The 23,772-nt window shown below is 41.3% G+C and overlaps 1 protein-coding gene across 6 annotated transcripts in view; it reads left to right on the top strand.

Moving 5' to 3' along the window:
• The window catches only part of OPHN1 (oligophrenin 1), a 304,564-nt gene that overhangs the window by 272,787 nt on the left and 8,005 nt on the right, over positions 1 to 23,772 (top strand). For 2 of the 6 annotated variants that reach the window (XM_019753605.3, XM_019753604.3), the window contains exons 20-24: positions 4,394 to 4,541; positions 11,793 to 12,098; positions 15,696 to 15,755; positions 22,213 to 22,378; positions 23,475 to 23,525. In XM_019753605.3, the coding sequence (XP_019609164.3) occupies positions 4,394 to 4,541; positions 11,793 to 12,098; positions 15,696 to 15,755; positions 22,213 to 22,378; positions 23,475 to 23,525 (731 nt within the window). The remainder of the gene's footprint in view (positions 1 to 4,393; positions 4,542 to 11,792; positions 12,099 to 15,695; positions 15,756 to 22,212; positions 22,379 to 23,474; positions 23,526 to 23,772) is intronic. The other 4 variants (XM_019753606.3, XM_019753608.2, XM_074323227.1 and 1 more) reach the window with 4 other exon arrangements.

Raw genomic sequence — 23,772 nt, 5'->3', positions numbered from 1 at the left:
AAGAGCAGGCTCTAAAGAAAGTTTTGTCAATGAGAAGTGAAAAATTTGTGTAACTAGAATAAAATCATTTAATCCAGAAGAGACCTTGAAGAGCCATCAAGTATGAACTCTATAATCCCTGATTTGCATAACACAGCCACTTCACCCCTTATTGCTCCAATATTAACCTCCTTCCCTCCCTCATTGCCTTCGCCCTCTTCTTCCATCTCCCCTCTCCCTCTAAGGAAACATGGGTTTAAGTCTTTGTTAGGGTTGGTAATAGAATAGTTACCATTTATTGAGCACTTAATGTGTTCTAGACCAGGCTCTTTACATATATTTTCTCATTCAGTCATGACAACCTTATGAGATAGATAGTATCATTATCCTCATTTTGCAGCTGAGGAAAAACATGAACGAAAAAAGGTGAAGATAGTCTATGTGAATTATGGGATCCATTCAAAGACACAAGCTATGCGTTGTTGGAGTCCCAGAAGTCCCATAAGGAGAAGAATGAGGGAAAACTTACTTAAAGAAATAATGGCTCAGAACTTTTCACATTTGGGGAAAGATTTGTAAAGCTATCAAATTCTTCCAAATTTCAATCCCGAATAATCTCCAAGACACATTATAATGAAACAGTCTAAAATTAAAGACGGAAAATTTTAAAGGCAGCAAGAGAGAAAAAAAATGCATATATAAAGGAACCTTTTATACGGCTATCAGAATATTTCTCAGAAGTATTGAGAAATACTTCTCAATAGGAGAGAGTTGAATGAAATACTGCCAACCAAGAAAAATACTGCCAACCAAGAACAAGTCACCCAGCAAATCATCATTCAGAAATGAAGGCGAGAGACTTGACCACACAAATAAAAGCTGAGGGAGTTCATCAACACTAGCCCTCCCTTACAATAGTGAAAGGAATTCTTCAAGCTGAAATAAAAGGACACTAATAAGTAATATGAAAATGTAAGGAAATTCTGAGTGTGCCAAAAAATGTATATACATTTTAAGAGATGTTATCTAAAATGTGTATATATGTTTTCGGCACCCTCTGTATAAAACCTATTGGTAAAGGTAAGCATTGTCAAATTCAGAATACTCTAATACTGTAATATGGTACTGTGTTAATATAAAGTGGCTAATATAAAGGTTAAAAGGCAAAAGTAATATTTTTGCTGCAATAATTTGTTAATGGATACACAAAATAAAAAGGTATATTATGACAACAAAAACATAAAATATTGTGGGAGGTGTAAAATGGTAGATGTTTCGTATGTGATTAAAGATAATTTATCAGCTTTAAATATACTATTGTATCTCTATTTTTGTTTATGTAAGCCTCATAGATTTATAATGACTAATAGTGAGGAGATTGAATCAACAATCAGAAATCTCCCAACAAGGAAAAGCGCAGGACCAGATGGTTTCATCAGTAAATTCTACCAAACATTGAAAGAAAAATTAATGCCAATCCTTCTCAAATGTCAAAAACAAACATTGAAAAGGGGGGGAATACTCTCAAACTAATTTTATGAGGCCAACATTACCCTGATGACAAAGGACTTACAAAAACAAAACAACAACAACAAAATTCTATAGGCCAATATATCTGTTGAATGTAGATGGAAATTTTCTCAATAAAATACTAGCACACCAAATTCAACAGCACAGTAAAAGAATCATACACCATGATCAAGTGGGATTTAGCCCTAGGATGCAAGAGTGGTTCAACATATGCAAATCAATAAATGTCATACACCACCTTAATAGAATTAAAAATAAAACTCATATGATCATCTCACTAGATGCAGAAATTGCATTTTCCAAAATTCAACATCCTTTTGTGATAAAAAATAAATCTAATAGTAAGTATTGAAGAGATATATGACAAGCCCACAGCTATCATCATACTCAATAGTCAAAGATGGACAACTTTCTCACTAAGATCAGGAACAATAGAAGAGTGCTCAGTCTCACCACTCCAATTCAACATAGTACTGAATTCCTAGCCAGAGTAATTAGGCAAGAAAAAGAAATAAAATACATCAAAATTGGAAAGGACTATATGTAAGTTATTTCTGGTAATTATTTTATTGAATGCAAGATATTGTTAATTTTACCTTCTTGGATGTTGGCCATTTTTGTATTCTGATAAGTAACATTCTTGAGCTTTTTTCTGGGATTCAGTTAAGTTACTAGAAAATAGCCCGATGCTTTCAAGTATTTTTTTAAAGTCTTCGTTAGGCAGAAAAAAAAGTAATGTTTAGTTTAGGGTTGTTTTTTCTTTACTAATGAAGCAAAGCTTGTCTGTGTATTCTACCCAGTGTCCTATGAATTATTTTGTTTTCCACTGCGACTAGTGAGAACAGGAACTCTTCCAGAGACTCTGTGGTCTTAGGTAATTGTTCCCTCTAATTCTGTCATGTTCTTGACTCACACATATGTGTTGATCAAAAGTCCTCTGTAAGACTTTAGCTCAGCTCTCTGTGCAGCTCTCTTCTCTTTGGTACTCTACCCTTAAAACTCTTACTTTGCCCTCCCCATACTTGCCACTCAGTATCTTCAACTTAGGGAGACTGCTGGGCTCCCCCTGAGTTCTCCCTACGTTATGTCCTGCAGAATCTCTCCAGGCTGTAAGCTGGGGCAGTCATGGGAGCTCATCTCATTTGTTTTCCCAGTCTCTTGTGGATCACTGTCCTTCATTGCCAAATTTCAAATGCTTTGAAAACCAGTGCTACATGTAATTTTTATAGATTTTTTTTATTGTTTCAGATTGAAGATGTTAATCTATCTTAGCTGGAAATGGAAATAGCTATTATGTTATTTTCAGGTGACACTTTGGCCTTTCATATAAGAATTTTAAATGTGTTTATCTTTCGGCCCAGCAATTCCAGTCACTCTTCTAGTTCCTAGAGATGGAGCAGTGAACATGATGATAAACTTCCATATAGCTTACAAATGAGTGGGGAGACAGACAACAACAAAATAAATAAGTACCATATACTATGTTATGAAGTGATAAGGAATGCTAAGAAGAACAAATCTGAAACAGGAAATGGGGGTGGGAAGCCCTGGGTAGAGGGAAGCATGTCAAAGTTTCAGACACATTCACCTGGAAGGACTCATTGCAAGGAGTATATTTGATCATAATCGTTGTGGAACTGAGAGAGCAAGCTATATGGATATTTGGAGGCACAGCGCTCCAAGTAGATGAAACACTCAGTGCAAAGGCCCTGATGTGTTTGGTGAGTTACAGGGGATATTTGTAACAACTACTACAGTGCCGAAGCAAATGCTCACAAAATTTATAATACGATACCTATTTATAATATGGTCACTAATGGTGGTGGAACCAGAAATATGACCTAAAATTCTATGGCCCCGAAGCTCTTCTGCTTGCTGCTATGTCATATTATCTCTTTCCTCTGCCATGAGACACTGAGCCATGTGCTGCCTTGTGATTGTTCTTGCATTGTTCTCTGTCATTGTCGAGCTTTTACACAGGCTTGCCTTGTGTCCCCAATCATGTAAGTCCTGTGACTATGCAGCCTATGTTGACTCTTGTCTGATAGAATGTTGGGCTCTGACATTTCACTTTGCACTAATCATGGGGGTTGATTTCATTATTGTACTGGACAAGGGTCCCCTTCCTCTGTCACCACTAATATGTGTCCTCCCAAAGTGTATGCACTCTGGCCAAGAGGTCGTTCTCTCCAGGGACAGGAAGATCATCAAGGACTTGTGAGAGCGTACATGAAAATTCGAATCACAGCTGCTGTCTCATTAATCCAGCACATTTTATATCTTCCAAGGCACTTTGTTTTTACCCCTCCCTTTTTAAAATAATATCCATGGTATGAAATTTTAAGAGATCAAAATGATATGGGGATGAAAATTAAGTTTACCTTCATCCTTTCCTCAGCCACTCATTACTCCTGTCGTAAGGTAAACAATGTAACCAGTTTCTTTGGTATCCTTCCAGAAATACCCCAACCATACAGTGTACCTTGACTACCCTTTTCACTTGATTCTTACCACACCCTGTGAGGTAGGTGGTCCTCTCCCCGTGTTATAGATGAGGAAGGTGAGTCTCAGAGATGGGAGGTAACTTACCTGAGATTTCCCAGGCAGTAAGTGGAAAATCCAGTACTGATGTTGCAGTTTTTGTCTGTATTCTTTTCTCCACCTTGAGAAGTGTCAGGTCCTGTGCCTCAAACATGGTAGGAGGTTTCTAAATACTTGCTGGCAGCTAGAGTGATCACGAAAATTCTCCCAATTCCTTTAGTCCTATTAGAATCACTATGGCAGACTCTAGATGTAATGTGTTGGGTAGCAAATCATAGTTAGCATTAGGGAGACAGAAACTTGATCTTTCTAATTGTTTCCTGGAAATATTCTCCCTTTAAAGATCTATTCAGGTCCACCTGAGGAAAGTGCGGCACCCCCAGTGCCTCCACCTCGAGTGACAGCAAGGCGGCACAAACCAATCACAATTTCAAAGCGCTTGCTGCGGGAAAGGACAGTTTTCTACACTTCTTCCGTGGATGAAAGTCAAGGTCAGTACTGATGTTTACCTTTTAGCTTCTTAATGGTGATTAGACATGAAAAGGGCAGAAGAGGAGGTGTGGCTGGTTTTCTCCATGTAAAGGTAGAAGTTTTTTGAGTGCTGGGCCAGGCAAAGCAAGGTTTTTAAATTTTGTGCCCAGAGAGTAAGGAAATCTTTTGGCAGTGGATAGGACAGTGAGAAACCTGTAATGCCAGCTACCATGATCTTTTAGGAGGCCAGTGGAAAATCTAGGATGTTCTTAGGTTTGTACTTCAATATGTTGCAATGGGTGAGCAATGTGCTTTCTGAATGTTCTGCAATTTTAAATTCAAATCCAGTTAACATGGTGGAGTGATGGCAGCAAGATGGCTGAATAATAATTTCCAGAGCATGTCCCCTCACAGTAACATCAGTTTGAAAAACCATCCATGCATAAAAATACCTTCATGAGAGCTATGGTAGCCAGCTGAGAGATTACGCCACCTGGGTAGAACACAAAAATAATAAAAGGTGCATTGCAGGTAGTAGGAAGAGCATTTTCATATTACCCATGCCACCCCTCCCCCAAACTCACAGTGAAGTTCTAAGGTAATTATCCTCCACATGAGGGGAGGAGAGTGAAGTGAGCACCCAACTTCACCTTGTACCCAAGCACCAGGCCTACCCCAGTGAACCTCAGCACCAACCCATTCCTCATTGACCCAGGCTCCAGGCCTGCCTCTGCAGACCCAGCCTCTTGGCTCAACACAGTGCTAAGCCAGGCCTGTGACCCCAGACTCCAGGCCACCCACCATAGCCCTAATCTCCAGGATGCAGACCCCGCCTCCAGGCTGTGCCCCTGTGGACCCAACCTCAAGGCCTATCCCAGTGCCAGGCCAGCCCCCTGGCCCCAAGCTCACCACAGCAGATCCAGGCTGCAGGCTTTTCCCCCTGCGGACCCAGGCATTGAACGAGCTAACCCAAAGACTCCAGCAGCAAGCCTGCCTGTGGAACCTGCCAACTGGCCCCCACCCAGAATCTCTGGTTGTGCTCAATGGTAAAGGGCTTTCCTTGCCAAAGCCAGTCTGCAGAGACTAGAATATTTGCCTATGTCTTCAAATAGGCAAACACCAACACAAGACTTCAAGGATCAGGATAATTAGAAAAATATGACACCACCAAAGGTGAGAGGAAACTTGTCCAGACAAACAAAAATGCTGAGGAGTTCATCACCATTAGACGTGGTTTACAAGAAACAGCTGAAAGAGGTTATTCAAGTTGAAACAAATAGACACTAACTAACAACATGAAAACCCATGAAACTATAAAACTCATTGGTGAAGATAAATATATAGTCCAATTCAGAATACCTTAATACTGTAATAGTGGTGTGTGAATCACTTTTAACTCTAGTATAAATGTTAAAATACAAAAGTATTAAAAATAATTATAACTACAATAATTTGTTAATGGATACACAATTTAAAAAGATAAATTATGATGTCAAAAACAAAATGTAGGGGAAGGAGAAGTTAAAATGTTTTGTATTTGGTTAGTTATTTTGTTATCAGCTTAAAACAGAGTGCTATAACTATAAGATGTTTTAAGTGAATTTCATGATACTCACGACTGCAATCAATACCTGTAGCAGATACACAAAAGAGAAAGAAATCAAAGTATAGTATTACCAAAACAAAAAAAAATTTCTAATCATAAAGAAAGACAGCCAGAGTGGAAGAAAGGAAATACAAAAGAGTCAGAAACAATTAACAAAATGGCAATAGTAAGTTCTTACCAATAATTACTTTCAATGAAAATGGATCAAATTTTTCAATCAAAAGACCTAGAGTGTCGAATATATGGTGATGGAAGGAGAACTGACTCTGGGTGGTGAACACACAATGGGATTTATAGATGATGTAATACAGAATTGTACACCTGAAATCTATGTAATTTTACTAACAATTGTCACCCCAATAAATTTAATTAAAAAAAAAAAAAAAGACCTAGCGTGGATGAATGGATAAAAAATGAGATTCAACTATATGCTATCTTCAAAAGACTCACTTTAGCTGTAAGGACACACATAGGCTAAAAGTGAAGGAATAGAAAATGTGTCCATGCAAAGGGTAACCAAAAGAGAACAAGAGTGGCTATAGTTATATCAGACAAAATAGACTTTATGACAAAAAGTGTCACAAGAGGCAGAAAGGTAATTATGTAATGATAATTATATCATTTGTCAAGAGGATATAACCATTGTAAATATGTATGCACCCAATGTCTGAGCATGTAAGTATGTAAAGCAAATATTAACAGAAGTGAAGGGAGATATAGATAGCAATAGAATGATATTATGATTCCAACTTATATGTAGAATCTAAAAAAGTCAAACTCTTTAGAAGCAGAGAGTAAAATGGTGATTTCCAGGGACTTCAGGGAGGGGAATGAGGAGGTGTTGATCAGAAGGTACAAAAGTTCAGTTACGCAGGATGAATAAGTTCTGGAGAGTAAGGTATAGCATCGTGACTATGGTTAATAATGCTGCATCATGTGCTTGAGATTTGCGAAAAGAGTATGTCTGAAATGTCCTTACTACATAAAAAAATCGGTAACATGAGGTGATGGATATGTGAATTAGTTTGATTGTGGTAATCATTTGACAATATATCCATATATCAAAACATCACATTGTACACCTTAAACATATACAATTTTATCTGTCAATTACATCTCAATATATCTGGAGAGAAAATCAGCTCATGTGGGTTGAATAACTGCAATCTGTCAGGTTCAGTGCTAGGTGCTAGGTAGAACTAAGACACAGTCTCTGCCCTTAAGGAGTATATACGCTAAATGGAGAGATAGATGTGTGAACAAAGAAACGCCATTCAGTGGAATAATTGCTTAGTAGGGGGACTGCACTCATTCTAAATGGGCCTCTTTCCCCAGTACTCTACTGAGACCAGTTTTGTCAAGGTTACCAACGAGTTTCACGGGAACAAACCAAATGACCACCCCACTATTCTCATCAGACTCAGCTCATGAGCAGCATTTGACACAGTTGATTAACTCCTTCTCAAAACCCTTTATTCACTTGGCTTTCAGGACACTAAACTCGCCTACTTCACTAGACATTCCATCTCAGTGTCTTCTGGTTTTTGTTCTCTTCCCAACTTCTACATGTTAGAAGGTCCCAGAGTTTCTTTCTCAGTCCACTTCTCTATAGTTCTTGTGTGTTCTCATTAAATCTCACAGCTTCAAGTATCTTTTAACCGTGAGGATGATTTCCAAATTTATATATCTAGGACGGTTATCGCCCCTCTATTTCCATCTCAAACTTGCTGCTCAACAGCTCTACCCTTGGATACTCATGGGCATCTCCAATTTAAAATGTACAAAACACAACTCTTGACTCCTTATTTTTCCTCAATGTGCTCTTACTCTGGTCTCCCCTGTGTAAGTAATTGGCAGTAGCAGTCACCCAGTTGCTGAGGTCAAGAACTTTGGAATCGCCCTGGATTACTCTCTCCCTCTTACTGAACATCCAATCCATCAGCAATTTGCTGTTAACCTCTACGTGGACATCGTGTGCTAAACCCTACTAATCCCCACTCCTGCCTTCCTGGTTGAGCCAGCATCACCTCTTACCTGGTGGCTCCAGTACCTTCCAAACTAGTGTCCTGACATCCTGCCTGACTGTAAACCGTTCTCCACAGCAGCCATTCAAGAGATACATTCTTTTAAAAGTGTAAATCAGATCATGCCATTCCCCCTGCTCCAAATTTTCAGTGACTTCTCTTCCTGTTAGAAGAAAATTCCCGCTTCATCCTGCCTTGTATGATCCTCCGTTGCCTCTCTGACCTCATTTCTGAGCTTCACCGTCTGTCCCCTTTGTTCTCTCTGCTCTAATCCCATTGGTTTTGCTGTTCCTTATATGGGTCAAATTTACCTAGGGCCTTTACATTGGCTGTTCTCTGGGCCCTGAACATTCTTCCCCAGAACTTTGCAAGCCTCACTCCTTCCATCAGATCTCTTCTAAATGCCATCTCTTCCGAGAGACCCTTTCTGAGTACTCTGATAAAATAGTTTTTTCTCCTCCTCCTATCCTTTGGCACTGCCTTATTTTACCCATATTACTTGCTACTATTTGTGCACGTGTTTATTATCTGTCTACCCCATTAGAATGTAAGATCTACTTTATCACCGTCACTTAGAACAATTCCTATAAATTACATATGCTTAGTAAATACTTGTAGAATAAATGAATGGGAATATAAAGAATAATGAAGAGAAAGCTAATTACTCAGCTTAAGGGCTCACCTCTTTCATAGAGGAGGTGACCTGGCATTTAGGAGAAAGTGGATTGGAACATTGAATGCCTACTCTATTGTTCTATAATCTCATTTTTACAGGATAAATTTATTTATTTATTCACAATATTCCCAAATATACACCAAAGAATATCATCTTTTTTTGCCAGCAGAAATTGTTTTCTTTCTTTCTGTATCCCTGGTACCAGCACGGTACCTGGCATATCATGAGTCTTCAATAAGTGTGTGATAAATAAATGAAGTGGGTGTTAGTAGACCTAAGGTCCAATTTCATCTTGGCCACAAGCTTGCTGAGTGACTTGGGCCAGTCACTTCATCACCCCCAAACAACCCTTTACTTCCTAGTACCCCACTTTCCCAGCCCCTGGCAATCGCTAATCTACTTTCTGTGTCTATGGATTTGCCTATTCTGGACACTCATATAAATGGAATCATACAGTATGTGGTCTTTTTGTGGCTGGCTTCTTATCATAGTGATTTCAAGGTTCATCCATGATGTAGCATGTATAAGTATTTCATTCTTTTCTATGGATGAATAATATTGTGTTATATGCATGCATTTCATTTAGCTTATCCATTTATCAGTTGATAGACACTTGAATCATTTTCACTGTTTTGGCTGTAATGCTGCTATGCACGTTTGTGCACAGATATTTGTGTGGAGGTATGTTTTCAATGACTTAGATAAGGGTATGTGTAAAATGGGGCTAAAAGTTCCCTTTCCCCCCTTTTCCACCTTTTGCAATTCTTCAAGGCCCAGCTCAAATGATGCCTGTTTTACAAGAGCTTATACAGCCCCTCCAGACAGAGTTAGTATTCTCCTCCTCATAGCGCTTACTTTCATGATTCTACTTGTATTATAACAGTTGATTATTTCTGCTGCTGGACTAGCGTGCCACCTCTCAAAGCTCCTGCCCACCACTCACCCGACATAGAAGAGAGGCCCCCAGTGGCTCCTTGCCTATTTGTGAGGCCTCCCTCTGTGATCTGCATTCACTCCCAGTTCTCTGCAGTTTCTGAAGCTGGTCTGTGTGTTTTCCTTTGGAAACAGATGGCAGGTTAGGAAAAGGGGATGATACTGAACTCTTATTATTAACTGACAGGAGCAATGAATGCTCTCTTCAGGAAGAGCGTGGACTCTGGAAACAGACTCCGAGCTTTGAAAACTGGTTCTGCCCCACTAGTTTTGTAACATTGAGCCTCAGTGCCTTCGCTTCCTTATCTGTAAAATGGGCCTACCAAGAGTTCACTACTTTATACAGTAGTTTGTTATTTATTTATTTATGTATTTATTTTTAAATTTTATTTTATTAAATTTATTGGGGTGACAATTGTTAGTAAAATTACATAGATTTCAGGTGTATGATTCTGTATTACATCTTCTATAAATCCCATTGTGTGTTCACCACCCAGAGTCAGTTCTCCTTCCATCACCATATATTTGATCCCCCTTACCCTCATCTCCCACCCCTCATCCCCCTTACCCTCTGGCAACCACTAAACTATTATCTGTGTCTATGAGTTTCTGTTTCTCATTTGTTTGTCTTGTTCTTTTGTAGTTTTTGGTTTATATACCACATATCAGTGAAATCACATGGTTCTCTGCTTTTTCTGTCTGACTTATTTCGCTCAGCATTACACTCTCAAGATCCATCCATGTTGTCACAAATGTTCCTATATCATCTTTTCTTACTGCCGAATAGTATTCCATTATACAGTAGTTTTGAAGAGTACCTGAGATAATCCAGGTAAAGCGTTTAGAACAGGGCCTGGCATGTAGAAAGTACTCAAATAATGGTATGTGTTATCCTTATCACTGTCATTATTATTATCATGGCCATTTTATCATTATTATTCCACATATCCTGGAACCTGGAAATGGTTACCCCAACAGAAGGGCCTAGTTCCAGCATCTCCATTGGTGCTATAACCCCATCCCGTTTCTCTTAGCCAGGCAAAGATCCCTTCCCAAGTGGAAGGCGGTGGCCTCTCTGCCATTGCGTATGTAACATCTTTATGAGACCGTACTGAGGTGGTAATGATACCATTATTACCAACTTGTAGGGCAGCTAACCCATTGCCTCCCTAAAGGAGAGCAGGGATGGAAATTCCTAGGGTCTCTCCAGCAGAAGAAGATGGCATTCAGATAGGAACCTGTAGCAGATGTCGGGCCTAAAGCATGTGGGAGAAGGAATCTGTGTCACTGCTCACTTCATGGTTTTAAGATGGTCGAAGTGCTGGAGGTTTAAAGATGGCCTCTGCCACAAGATGTGCCCTGGAAGCACATGATCTTGTGTTTACGTCTCTACTATTATTTGCAAGCCTTTGGTAATTTTTGTTTGTTTGTTCTGTAGTCTGATGGCAGTTGTGTTAGGGTTATGAAAAGCAGGACCATATATGTTGCCTGGGACCAGAGTAGGGGAACTGTGGAGGCACTCCCCTTGGCCCTGACCCCTGTGGTGGTGACAGCAGTGATTGGTGACAGGTTCCTAAAGAGAAGAAAACTCTCTGTGGGGCGGGGAAGTCTTTGCAGCAAGACTTAGCCCTTCCTCCCCACATGGAAACTCTTGGAGCATAATAGTACAAATAATAACTAACAGTTATTGAGTGTTTCTTAGGTACCAGGCCCTGAAATAAGTATACCATGCCACATCATCCTCGCCACAATCTCAAGAGGGAGGTACTGTTATTCCCATTTCACTGTGGAGAAAATTCGAGGTACAGAGAGATTATGAATTTACCTAAGATCCCACAGTAGGTAAGAAGCAGAACTGTGAGTCCACATAAATTGAAGTAGGCAGAGACTGATTTGTGGGATATAGCTGATTTGATCCACGATAGCTCCTTTGAAAATGTGTACAATTTTTCAGTACCACATATGCATGTATAAAATGACAAGGTGATAAAGGTTATCATTAATCCTCCCTCTTTGCACCAACTTTTACTAGATGAAGTCCAACATCGAACACCCAATGGTACTATTGCCAGTGGTATCGAAGCCCCCAAACTGCCTATTCAGAAGAGTGGGGAAGCTGATCCTGGGAGAAAGTCCCCAAACAGGCCTGTTTCAGATGGCAAGTTGGAGTCCTCCCTTGAGGTGGACGTGGGGAAGTTGGTGTCTCGGCTGCAGGATGCAGGGACCAAGGCCCTACCAAAGGCCACCAATGGACCTGTGCCTGGCTCTGGACCCAGCAAGGTCCCCTCTTTCCACATAAAGAGACCAGCTCCTCGGCCCCTGGTTCACCACAAGGAGGGTAAGTGCTTGCTTGGGGATCCTATGGGAACAAGAACTGAACCAAACTACTTTGCACCTTGAGATCTTTCTGCAGTTGGAGATATTTAAGTAGAAATCTGTTGCAGTTTACTACCACTGATGTGGGGATGGTGGGCAAGAACATAGAAACCATTCACAATAATCAGGAGAATGTAAGCTCCACAAGGGCAGGGATGTGGGGCCTGTTTTATTATATTTGCCACTGTACCCCAGGTGCTTAGAACAATGCCTGACTGTCACATAGTAGGCAATCATTATTTATACAGTAAATTAATAATGATAATATTTATTAATATTATTATCGCTACTGTTGCCATTCATTAAGTACCTTCTATGTGCCTGACACAGTGCTAGCTGTTGACATACTGTTTTTGATCCTCACAACTTCACTGTGAAGAATGTATTATTATTGTTTTCTTCTACTAGAAACCTGAAGCTCCTCGTGGTAAGGGACTTGCCAAAGGCTATAATTGGCAGAGCTGTGTTCTCAGACGGACCAAGTCTGGGAGGCACCAAAGCCTATGTTATTTTCACCAAGGCAGACCTGTCACTTTACCTCTTTATCGGAAGCTTTGAAACTGTGAACTGTGGTTTTCTCATTCTCACTTTTCAGTTTAATAGAAATAGGGACAAAGGGACACAACTTCTGCAAAGGTCTGGACTTTGTAAATTACAAATTCAAGGTGTTGCTGACTTCTGCAAATTTAATTGGTTACTCCATGTGGACACTCATGTAGGGAGATTGGGCAAATCCAAGGGACTTTGGGGGGAATGTGAGTCTATATTATTTATAATGGAACGAATATGGACTTTGATAGGTATCACAAAGCTTTAGATCCGAACCTGGTTCTTCTATTTATTTATTCTCTTTACTTTTTAAAATTATTTTGTTCAGTTACAGCTGACATTAAATATTATTTTATATTAGTTGTAGGTGTACAGCACAGTGGTTAGACACTGTGTCTTTTACTTCCAAGCGAGATGACTCTAAAAATATGATTTATCTTTTATATCCTGTCCTGTTCCAAAAAGGATTTAAGGCGCTTCAATATATAGAAAAGTATATAAGAACTTCACAACAGTAAAAAAGAATATATTCCATAATCAAACATTTATCGAGTCCTTGTTGTATACCCGGCCTATTGTAGGTGTTGAGGATATTAGAGTGAATGAGACAAACAAAGTCCCTCCCTGCTTGAGGCTTAGCTAACTGTGGCCTGAAATGGTGTAACATGTCATAACATGTGAAAATCATATGAAATTCAAATGTCCATGTCCACAGACGCACACTTGTCCCTTGATGTACAGGCCAAAATTACAGCCTAGAGCTGCTTGCACGTGATAATAGCACAACTGAGGACTGACAAGAGAGACCTATGGCCCGCAAAGCCCAAAATATTAACTATCTGATACTTTACAGGAGAAGTTTGCTGACCTCTGCCTTAGCCTCTAGAGTGTGGGTAAGAAAAAGTGAAGCCAAGAGGGGGAAAAAGGTAGGATAGTAGGGCGATGGCAAGAATGGTGTTAATACACAAAAGGTTTGCCGTGAAGCCTTACACACTGGCTGGAACATTTGGCTCCAAAATTCTAGAGAAAACGAAAAGAGAAAAAAAACAACGAAACAAAAAACAACAACACCCAAACTCAATGGTTATATAATTCCTAGTTCTTAAGGTAACAAGAAAGTTGTTCAGGTAATGCCTAACTCTTCTGTTTTTGAGGCCAGAACATGCTTCTAAGAAGCATTTTCTCCCATGGGTTATTGCATATAACAACTTCAATATGGGTTGGTGACATTGTCTCAGGGCACAATTCAGTAAAAGCTCTTCTGTGAGGATCCCATAAGATTTTCACTAAGTAACTGTGTGCTCTCTGGCTGGACCCACAGATGCATCTGTGTGAGTAGCCGTAAGTTATTTAACCTCTTCACACCTTGTTCCCATGTTTGTAAATGAGAGAAACAGCTCACTCCACAGAACTATTGCTAGGGTTCAAAATGAATAACAAATAAAGTACGTAACATATAATCAATATTCAAAATATGTTATTCATTTCCTCCCCCTGCTCTTCCCCTCTGTAAGATTTGCCTCTTCTGGGAAGCAGCCAAGTAAGGCCAGACTTCTGTGTAGACATCTGCTTCAATTTATAAGTCGTATATTGACCTTCACATCACTGTGGTAAAGAGCTGGGTCACTCAACAAATTCATCACAGTAAAGCTTGTCTTGCCTGTCGCCAAGCCTTGAGGTCAGCCAGATCCTATCAGCTCAGCACACACAGTAACTCAGCCGTCCCTAGCAGTTCTGCCCTCACCAACTTCTGCTGCAAAGTTAAATCTCAGGGGCATTCCCCTCGTCCCCTTCCTCCACAATCCGGCCCCGGACTGCTGGTGGCAGCTGCTCTGAGCTAATGGTTTTAGTTATTGGAAGTAGTGATCTGACTGTCCAGTGTCAGCCAAACTGTCTAAATTTGCACCACAGCATTGCCTGGCTTTGCTTTCTGCCTTAAATTAGTTAGCAGCAGGCTAGTGTGATGCAGCTTTTTCCAAGGCTCCATGCCTCCAGCCTTGGCTACAGAAAGCAGAACTGAGCTAGTACTTTTGGCCTTGGTGGAGAAGCAGCCGAACCGCTGGTGTAGTTGCCACTTTGACCTTGCCCACCCCACCCCCTGCTTCCTCCCTTCCTCCCCATTTTGGCTGCTGGTCCTGTGATAGATCCCAGGCATCAGAACAGGTATCCAGGAAGCCAAAGCTGCAAACAGCTTGGACTCTAAGCTATAACTGATAGTTCTTAGCCGCAGGTGCAGCCTGAATGGCGGTGTCAGAGGGAGGGAGCTGTGACTGCAGCCGACCCACTTGCTGTTGCCATTCCATTTCAGCTCTGTGGTTCAGAGCTTTGCCGACCATCCTGAGGGTCAATGCACTGGCCTCGTTCTTTAGGGATCCAACTATGCCCCTGACCTGTCCCCCATGTTCACCCCGGGCATTGATCCAACATTCAAGTGGACTTGATATTCTCCACATTTTTTCTTACTGATTAAAAATAGCACCTTTCTTAGCAAGGTGCATGTTAAATTGCTTTGTTCCGTGGCAGTCAACTTTACAATAAAGTCAATATTATTTGCTGATGTAGTTTTGTCAAGGGCTGTTTTCTGTTCCAGACATGGAACTGGATATTTTCTCCTCTTCTGTTGTATCTAATCATTCTGATAGGTCTATGAGATAGGTTTTATTTTCCCCATTTCACAGGTGGAGAAACTGAAGCTCAGGGAAGTGAAAAAAATTACCCAGAGTCACCCAGGTTGTAAGATGTGGCTTGAATCTAGACTTCTTGGGTACCACATTCTTATTTCATAAGCAGCTTTAGCTACCTCCCCCTTTCTGTTTTCTAAGAAGCATTCAGTTTGGGGGGAGTCAAATTATGTAAGTCCAAGTCCAGTTTCCTCCCTTTAATGTTACTGCCTCTTATATGCCTGGCTTTGGACAGGGCTTTTGTATAGCTTCTAAAAGTGTCTTGGGGCTTTCCTTTGGGGAATGGAGGGGAAAGACATATACTTACATGTATTTGTTTATTTATTCAGACACAGTGCTATGTGGCATGAGAGACAACGATGAAAGGCCATGGTCCCTGCCTTCCAAAGGTTCGTGGTGAGGCTGGCATGCAAGCAACCAGTCCCAGTGCAGTGTGATACATGTTCTAGTGGGGGGTGAGACTAAATCCAGTGGGAGCGTGGGGCAAGTAGCCCTTCACTGGGTCTGAGGTTCTGAGATAAAAGTGGAGAATACATCCACACTGGGGCCCTTGTGACATATGGCTTCAGGAGCCCTTATTAGCTCTTTTCCTGAGTCTTATGGGAGAGGAAAGACTGCATTCTGATGGCAAGCTCTTGGGCTTGGAGAAAAGTGCTTGTTAGATCCAGTTTTCCACTGGGGTCACTAATGCTATGAGTGGCATTTCTATCTGCTCTAAATGTGTTTGGAACAGACTTGCCCTTGCAGTAATGGGGTATGCTGGCCGTTATCCATATTTTATGGTTTGGACTCATTATGCTTTAATAATCTACTTGCTTCGTTTTCATTCTCTGCCTTTTCTGGAGCCTAACTCCAGATTGGTAATTAGTGGCTAAAGGAGAAAGAGGCTTGAAAGTGAGTATAGAGGAGTATCATAGAAAGAGATAATTCTAGAAGACTGGGGGAATCTTACAATAGGAAATGACCTCCCCTTACTCTGTACCCTCAGGTTGGTGTAGATGGATATAAGGAAAGGAGGAAGAAAGTTGCTTAAGGTTGAAGACTGATAGCCATCAGGTCCTAAGAAATCTACCAATGCTAAGATTCTTTGGCTATAGTCATTTGACAGAGAAAGGGGAGGGAACAGGTTGGGCTGGAAAGGGCGGTCACATCTCCGGTAAAAGCCAGGCTGTGAACCAAGGTTTAAAAGAAATGAAGAGGAAGTACAGTTTGGTAGAAAGACCGTACACTTAAAAGGCTTAGTGGGGTCTCAGATGTGACCTGGGCTCCAGAGCCTCCTAGATGTGAGTTTGAATCCTGGCTCTCCTCATTCTAGCTGTGTGGCCTTGGACAAGTCACAATGTCTGAGCCTTAGTTTTCTTATTTGTAAAATGATAAAAATAACTGTGCCCATGGGGTTGCTGAATCAAAGAAGTATCTGTGTGCACATAATGTGTACTCAGTAAGTAGTAGCATTGTTTTTATAGGAGGCTAATTACTAGCTCCACGATCTTAGTTAGGTAAACTTCACTTCTTTGAGCCAGTTTTCTAAACTGTCAGTGGGGATAACGCCTACATTGCAGGCAAGGTTTTTGTGGGGTTAAGTAAAATTAGGTATACAACGCACATGGTAATACGAGGTCTGACAATTAAGTTCGTGAACTTGTTGCAACGATGTTCTAACCTTTTTTGATATCAGAGGGATTATTCATTATGAATTTATACCAACTGGACAGTGAACCAAGTTTCCTATTTGGAAGTGCTGAAAAGGCTGCATGAAAAAGACGACCTGAACTTTTCGCCAACAATTCATGGCTCTTGCATCACGACAATGCACCAGCTCACAGGGCACTGTCTGTGAGGGAGTTTTTAGCCAGGAAACAAATCACTGTATTGGAACATCCTCCCTACTCACCTGATCTGGCCCCCAATGACTTCTTTCTTTACCTGAAGATAAAGGAAATACTGAAAGGAAGACATGTTGATGACATTCAGGTCATCAAGGGTAATACGACGACAGCTCTGATGGCCATTCCAGAAAAAGAGTCCCAAACTTGCTTTAAAGGGTGGACTAGGCACTGGTATCGGTGCACAGCTTCCCAAGGGGAGCACTTCGAAGGTGACCATAGTGATATTCAGCAATGAGGTATGTAGCACTTTTTCTAGGATGAATTCGTGAACTTCATTGTCAGACCTCATATAATAGAAGTTCAAAAAAATGATAGTGCTACTGGTAGGGGGCGTAAAATGGCAGGCGTGGAACGTGGTAAATGTCTACTCTTCCCTATATTGGGGAACCTGTGAGAAGCCTCAAGCCTCAAATATAGATGCCATGAGAGAGCTAAGAGCTACTCTTTGCACCCTCAACCTGTCTCTGACCATGCTCAACACCCAGAAAGAGGAGGGCTGCTACTGATGGGAAGGGGAAAGGAGGGATTCTTAGCTGTCTGTTAAGGTCCAGCTTGAGTCCTGTTCCCACCCTGAAGCCTTTTGACAGTCCTGCCCCAGGCAGTTCTCTCTTACCTTACGTCTTCTGGCACTCCAGCTTGGGCCTCTAAGTGGTTGCTGAGGTACAGTATTCACACTTATTTCCCATGAGTGTGACTCCAACTCAGTTTTAAGCCCATGGAAGGTGAAGTCTATATTGGTCATGTGTGTGCATTACTTGTGAAAGCATAAGTCTGGGCACAAAAGCCCTCCAGAAATACCCAGTATGTTGAACACCTTTCAGTTTAGGTTTCAGAATAGCCCTGAAATTTGGGTATGTCATGGGCGTGTCCTTTGATAAATCCTTTGTCCTGCTAAACGACTGAACTACATTTTTCTTTATTCAATAAATATCTCTTAAATACCAGCCCCATGCAAAGCAATTTACTTGAGCCTCAGTAAATTTACTTGAGTTCAATAGGAGAACAAGAGCCAACAGAACAAAGAGCCCTGATTTGGAGTATAAGATGATTCGTGCCTTAAGAGTCAGGCAGAGTGAGTTGGCGCATATGAGGCTAACAAATTGATATGGCACTTAAGCTGAGTCTTGATGGTGATGCAAATTTGGGCATGTGGGAATAAGGTAAAGGGCATCTAGGAAAGAGATGATTAATTCTAAAACATGTACATGGAACAGCAAATGATACTGCTTATGTGGATTGTAGGATATGTGAAGAAAAATGGCAGAAAGGGAGATCGGAAAGGTGAGCTGAAGCCAAATGGAAGGGGGTAGTGAATTCCAGGTTAAAAACGTTTCAGTTTATTGTGCAGGCAACAGGAAGCTGTGAAATCTAAATCTCTATCATCTATCTGTCTGTCTATCTGTCTATCTATTTACCTGTCTATCATCTGTTTATCTGGAGATTTTTTTCAAGCTGGTTCAGTACTTGATCAGACTGACTTCTAAGAGTCCCTGAAAGCAGCATTTAACAGTCAGTAGGGAGAGACAGAGGCCTACAGACTTATATGGACGCGTTGATCTGGAAAACAGTCCAAGTCCACATTGTGCAGGTAGGAAAGTGATCTGCTTAAGGTCACACAACAAGTCAGTTTTAGTATTAAGACTGGAATCTAGGTTTCTTGACTCCCAGTTATATTATTCTTCCATCCCTGCCTCCTCAGTTTGACATTGTGACTTTCCTGTGGCAAGTTAGAGGTAGGAGATAACAAAAATGGAGGTCTTTCAACCAAGAAAACCCTTTGCTGTTAACTGCAAAGTTTGACTTGTAATGAATCGAGTTGGAGCTCCCAATAAAGAACCTAGGAGGATACAAGGCTCACTAATGACATTTGTCTTCCAAGGCCTTGGGTTGATGCCCATTTAGATGTGGCTGTAACTTGGGAAGGAATGGGGTTCCTATTTCGGGGGGTGTCATTTGCTTCTCTCATCAAGGGAAGTGATAGCCCTAGGATGGACACAGCTTCAGGTAAATGTTTTTTGGCTCTAATTACGGCATATGCTTCCTGTTCAATACCTCCTCCAGTAACCAGAAGAAATGGGAGAGCATTGTCAGCTCTGGGAGTCTGTGATCTGCAGTGAGCCAGTAGCATCATGTGGCCTTTAGCAACACACACATAGCATCACCTGGGGAGCTTTTAAAAATACCCATACCCAGGTCCTGCCCCAGTCAATTAAACTAGGATCTCTGGGGATGGGGATGGTATGATTTGAATGTTCGCAATGTGTAGCCAGGGTTGAAAACCACTGGTACTTGGGACTACATGGGCTTCGGAAATCGGATGGGCTTTTGCCAGTGAACTAGGTTACTTTTCATCTCTGTGTCTGTTTCCTCAACTGTAGAATGGGATAACGGTTGCTACCTTGCAGGGTTATAACCAGTGTTAAATGAGGATGTATGCATAAAGCACTGAGTAGAGTATTGCAGTACAAGGAACAGAACCGGTATTCAACAGAACACACAATGGGATTCATAGATGGTGTAGTGCAGAGTTGTACACCTGAAATCTATGTAGTTTTGCTGACAATTGTCACCCCAATAAATTTAATAAAATAAAATTTAAAAAAAAAAGAAGAAAGGTAGCTAAACTTTTTACCAGTTGTGTTATTGCCCTCACCACTGTTATTACTTATACTAATAATAACAACAAAACAGCAAGCAGTGGGAGGAACAGTGAATGCAGAAACAGGAGACAAGGGTTTCAGTCGTCCCTCTACCACCTACCTAACTGTGTGGATGAGTCAGTCCACCTTTCTGAACCTCAGTTTCCTTCTCTGTAAAATGGAGAAGGTAAGGTCCATGTATTCTTTCCTCCCAAGCTTATTGTGACACCAAAAAGTTATCTTGGAAAGTGCTTTGAATAGTGTAAAGTGTGTTAGGAAAATCAGATTGTTATAATTGTGGACATTGTTTTTGTTGCGATTCTGTGTACCTCGCCTGGTGCTAAGGGGAATGGCATGTCTAGAAATGTAAGATGCAGTCTAGATGGGGAGACAGAATTCACATGTACGTACATGAATACTGCTTGGTTCTTTCCTCCATTAGACCATCAATCACACTGTATTACCACGATTTCTTTTCACATCATCTCCTGCACTAGAATGGCTATTAGCTGGAGGAACTAAAAACACCCGCATGGCAATATATAAGCATCCCCTACTATATATAATTCCCATCCATGTAAGCACATAGGTGGGAATTACCTATGCCAGCTGGAGTGTTAGCGAGGTGACATTTGAGCTGAGTGTTGAATACTCACAGTACAGATAAAACATGAGAACAGGGGCAAATATCGGGCACGAAGCAGAACAGAGTGTAACACCTATTTACCCCTGCTGTATGCCAGGCATTTTCTCTATGCCATCTAATTCAGTCCTTACAACCTGGTGAGGAGGCGTTATTATATCCATTTCCCAGATGAAGAAATTGATAGTCAAAGAGGGGAAATAACTGCCTAGGGCTCCACAGCTTGGAAGCAGCGGAACAAGGCCTCAAAGCCAGGTCTGCCCAACTCCAGACGCTGTACTTTACCCTGCCCCACGCTGTCTCACCTAAATGTCAGAGTCAAGGGCTTGCTTTGGGAGGGTAGTGAGGAGACCGATTTGACTGGAATAGAGCTGGTAGTTAGAGTCTGGAGTTAGTGCCCGCGGTGATAATTTGGGACCAGCACCTAGAGGGCCTTGAATTTATGTTGAGGATTTTGAGCTTTAGTCTGTGCATTTTATAGCCACCTGGGAAGATATTTAAGGGAAGAAAAATCATGTAAAAATACTTAGGGTAAATCTTACAACAGCATGTATTATCTGGATTAAAGGTAATATTTTGTATATTTACCTTAAAAGGTTTTATACAAGAAAGCTTACTGAATACCTAGATTTAGTAACAATAGTTGAATGAATGTCAAGACCTACTAGCACTTGTGCACATGTCTGTTTATACATGGCCTCATGAGGCCACGAGCACTTCTTGTGGACTTCTTTTCACTTGTTTGATGTGCGTATATTTTTGGACTTGGCCCAAGTGCGTGTGAGTTCATGCACAGTATGTATTGGTTAAATGCTTGTAAGAATTGACTCGTTTGCTTAGCCTTTTTGGTTCAGTCTGACGTTTTGCTCTTAAGAAGCATGTTTTTGTGCCAATTGTTTTTTAATTTAATTTAATTTTATTTGGGGTTAAATTCCTTTGGGCCTAATCCCCAGAGTGGATTGACTGGATCAACGGGTATGAACTGTCTCCTGTGTATGATTTTGCATTTCATCTGCATTGTTCCAGAATTCTTGATGGCTATCTAGATAGAATAAACCCAGGGTACAATGCCACCAGCAATGTGTGAGTGCATCCATTTCACCATCCTCCTGCCAGAAATGTTTTATAAAAAGTCATGTATATTTCTTGTGTACTGACTTACCTGGAAACTAGAGGCATAGAGGCAGGAAGGCGAGTTGGGAGGCTGGTACAACAGTTAAGGCCTAAGTGAAAGGGGCCTGAGTTTTGGTGATGATGGAAGTAACACATTCAAATTCATCATTAAATATCCACTAAGCACCTACTGTGTGCCAGGCACTGTACTAAACATATTAGTACCTCATTAAATTCTCTATCTCTGTAAGATAATGTATTATTGGTCTTCATTATAATGATGAAGAAGCTGAGACTAGCAAATTGATGTGACATACCCTACGTCACAGAAATGTGAACTTCAGAGCTGAGGTTCAAACATAGACTTTCTGAAGGGATAGCTGCTGAAAGAATTGCAAAAAAAAAAAAAAAAAAAAAAAGTCCAGAGTTCTTATTGACCAAAAAGAAATGGGCGTGAAGAGAGGTGGCTTAGACAACTGATATTGCTTGCCTGCTCATGAGTACTCTTCCATTTGGCTAACCATCCAACCATCCAAGTTCTTAGTGTTATTCTCTCTTCCAGGAGACTCTGACAGTTTCAGCAAAGTACGGCCTCCAGGAGAAAAGCCAACCATCATCCGTCCCCCAATGAGGCCTCCAGACCCTCCCTGCCGGGCAGCTGCTCCCCAGAAACCAGAACCAAAGCCAGATATTGCAGCTGGCAACGCGGGGGAAATCCCGTCTTCTGTGTAAGTAGGGTCGGTCCTCGGCTTTCACCTAAGGCCCGTCTTAGGCCACCAGGATTGCTTTCAGGATTACCATTATGGTTATGAAGCGTGTCCAGCACACAGCCCCAGGGCATCGTCCACTCCATAGTCTAGGGGAATGTCACAGACCAGCCCTGTTTGAAGTGTTCCACTCGGCACTCAAGGTGGAGAGATTTCCTCAGAGCTGAAGAATTTGAACCTTAGTGCCTAATAGGAGACCCATTTTTCCTAGCTGCCCTGATCACTGGAGGGCAATAAGATTTCCTTCTGTTTCATGCTCCTTTAGCTCTGGAAATCTTTCTTATTATCTTGTTATTGCTACTAGTTTTAAAAGTAATTTAATGAACAAATTTGTTCATTGTACTTATGGCTCGAGGCTTTTTTTTTTTTTTTTTTTTTTTTAAGTAAGGGTATTATTTTTTTTTTTTTAAATCTTCCAAAATGACTCAGGTTCTCCAGAGAGGTACTTCCAGGTTAGGAGCTGAGCTGATGTCCCGCAGACTTTTGTCAGGCTGGACTGCAAACCAAGGAACCCGGGGTGGAGCTGCTGCACTGGGGCCACAGCGGTTCTCAGGGAGCAGCCTGGCTTGGCCACAACGAGCCCGGCTGACCTCTCCTCTGCCAGTGCCCAGGACCGCTCTCAGTATGCTGCTTCCTGGTGTTCCTTTTTCTTGTGTTTCTTGTTTTCCAGAATTGTAAAATGGGGGGACAGTTTTCAAAACCCGCACCATTTTGACTTATTAGCTAAATATATTTACACGGTGCCAAAAATTATACTTTGAAATCTAGACATTTGTTCACTCATTTCTCCCAAGAATAGCCTGAAGGGGCACCATACTTAGGTCATTCTGAAACAATGGGAAACACAAGGTACTGACTGTAGCCTTGGGGGTGCCAGTGGCGTCTGAGCCATTCTGATACTTGGGTTCCTCCTCAGACCCGGGTCCTTTGCAAGCTAAGGCAGGGCCTGGCATTGTTGGCCCATCTGATTCATCTTCTCTTCTTTCCATTAGCCATTGCTTGTCACACATATTCCACAGCAACTAACTCATGGTACTTGGTTGGCTTCTGCTTACAGGGTGGCTTCCAGGACCAGGTTCTTTGAAACAGCTTCCCGGAAAACAGGAAGGTAAGAGACATAGGTGACAGAAGAGAAACAAAATTACTTTTTAATAAACGCACCGTAAGCATCTCATTTGCTCTTTTACCGTCTCTTTTTCTATCTCTCTGTATCTCTGTCTCTCTGGTCCTATCTCTGTGTCCCTCTCTTTCCTCCAACTCTGTCTCTCTGTCTTTCACCGTGTGTTTCTGTACCTGTGTGTCTCTGTCTTTGTCCTTGTCTCTCTCACACGGTTTCTTTCCATGTCTCTGTCATT

Source organism: Rhinolophus sinicus, chromosome 18, assembly GCF_057876585.1.
Source record: "Rhinolophus sinicus isolate RSI-liver-muscle chromosome 18, RSI-T2T, whole genome shotgun sequence".
Classification (NCBI taxonomy): Eukaryota; Metazoa; Chordata; class Mammalia; order Chiroptera; family Rhinolophidae; genus Rhinolophus; species Rhinolophus sinicus.
Note: the sequence above shows the minus strand (reverse complement) of the source record. Positions and strands in the feature narration are given on the sequence as shown.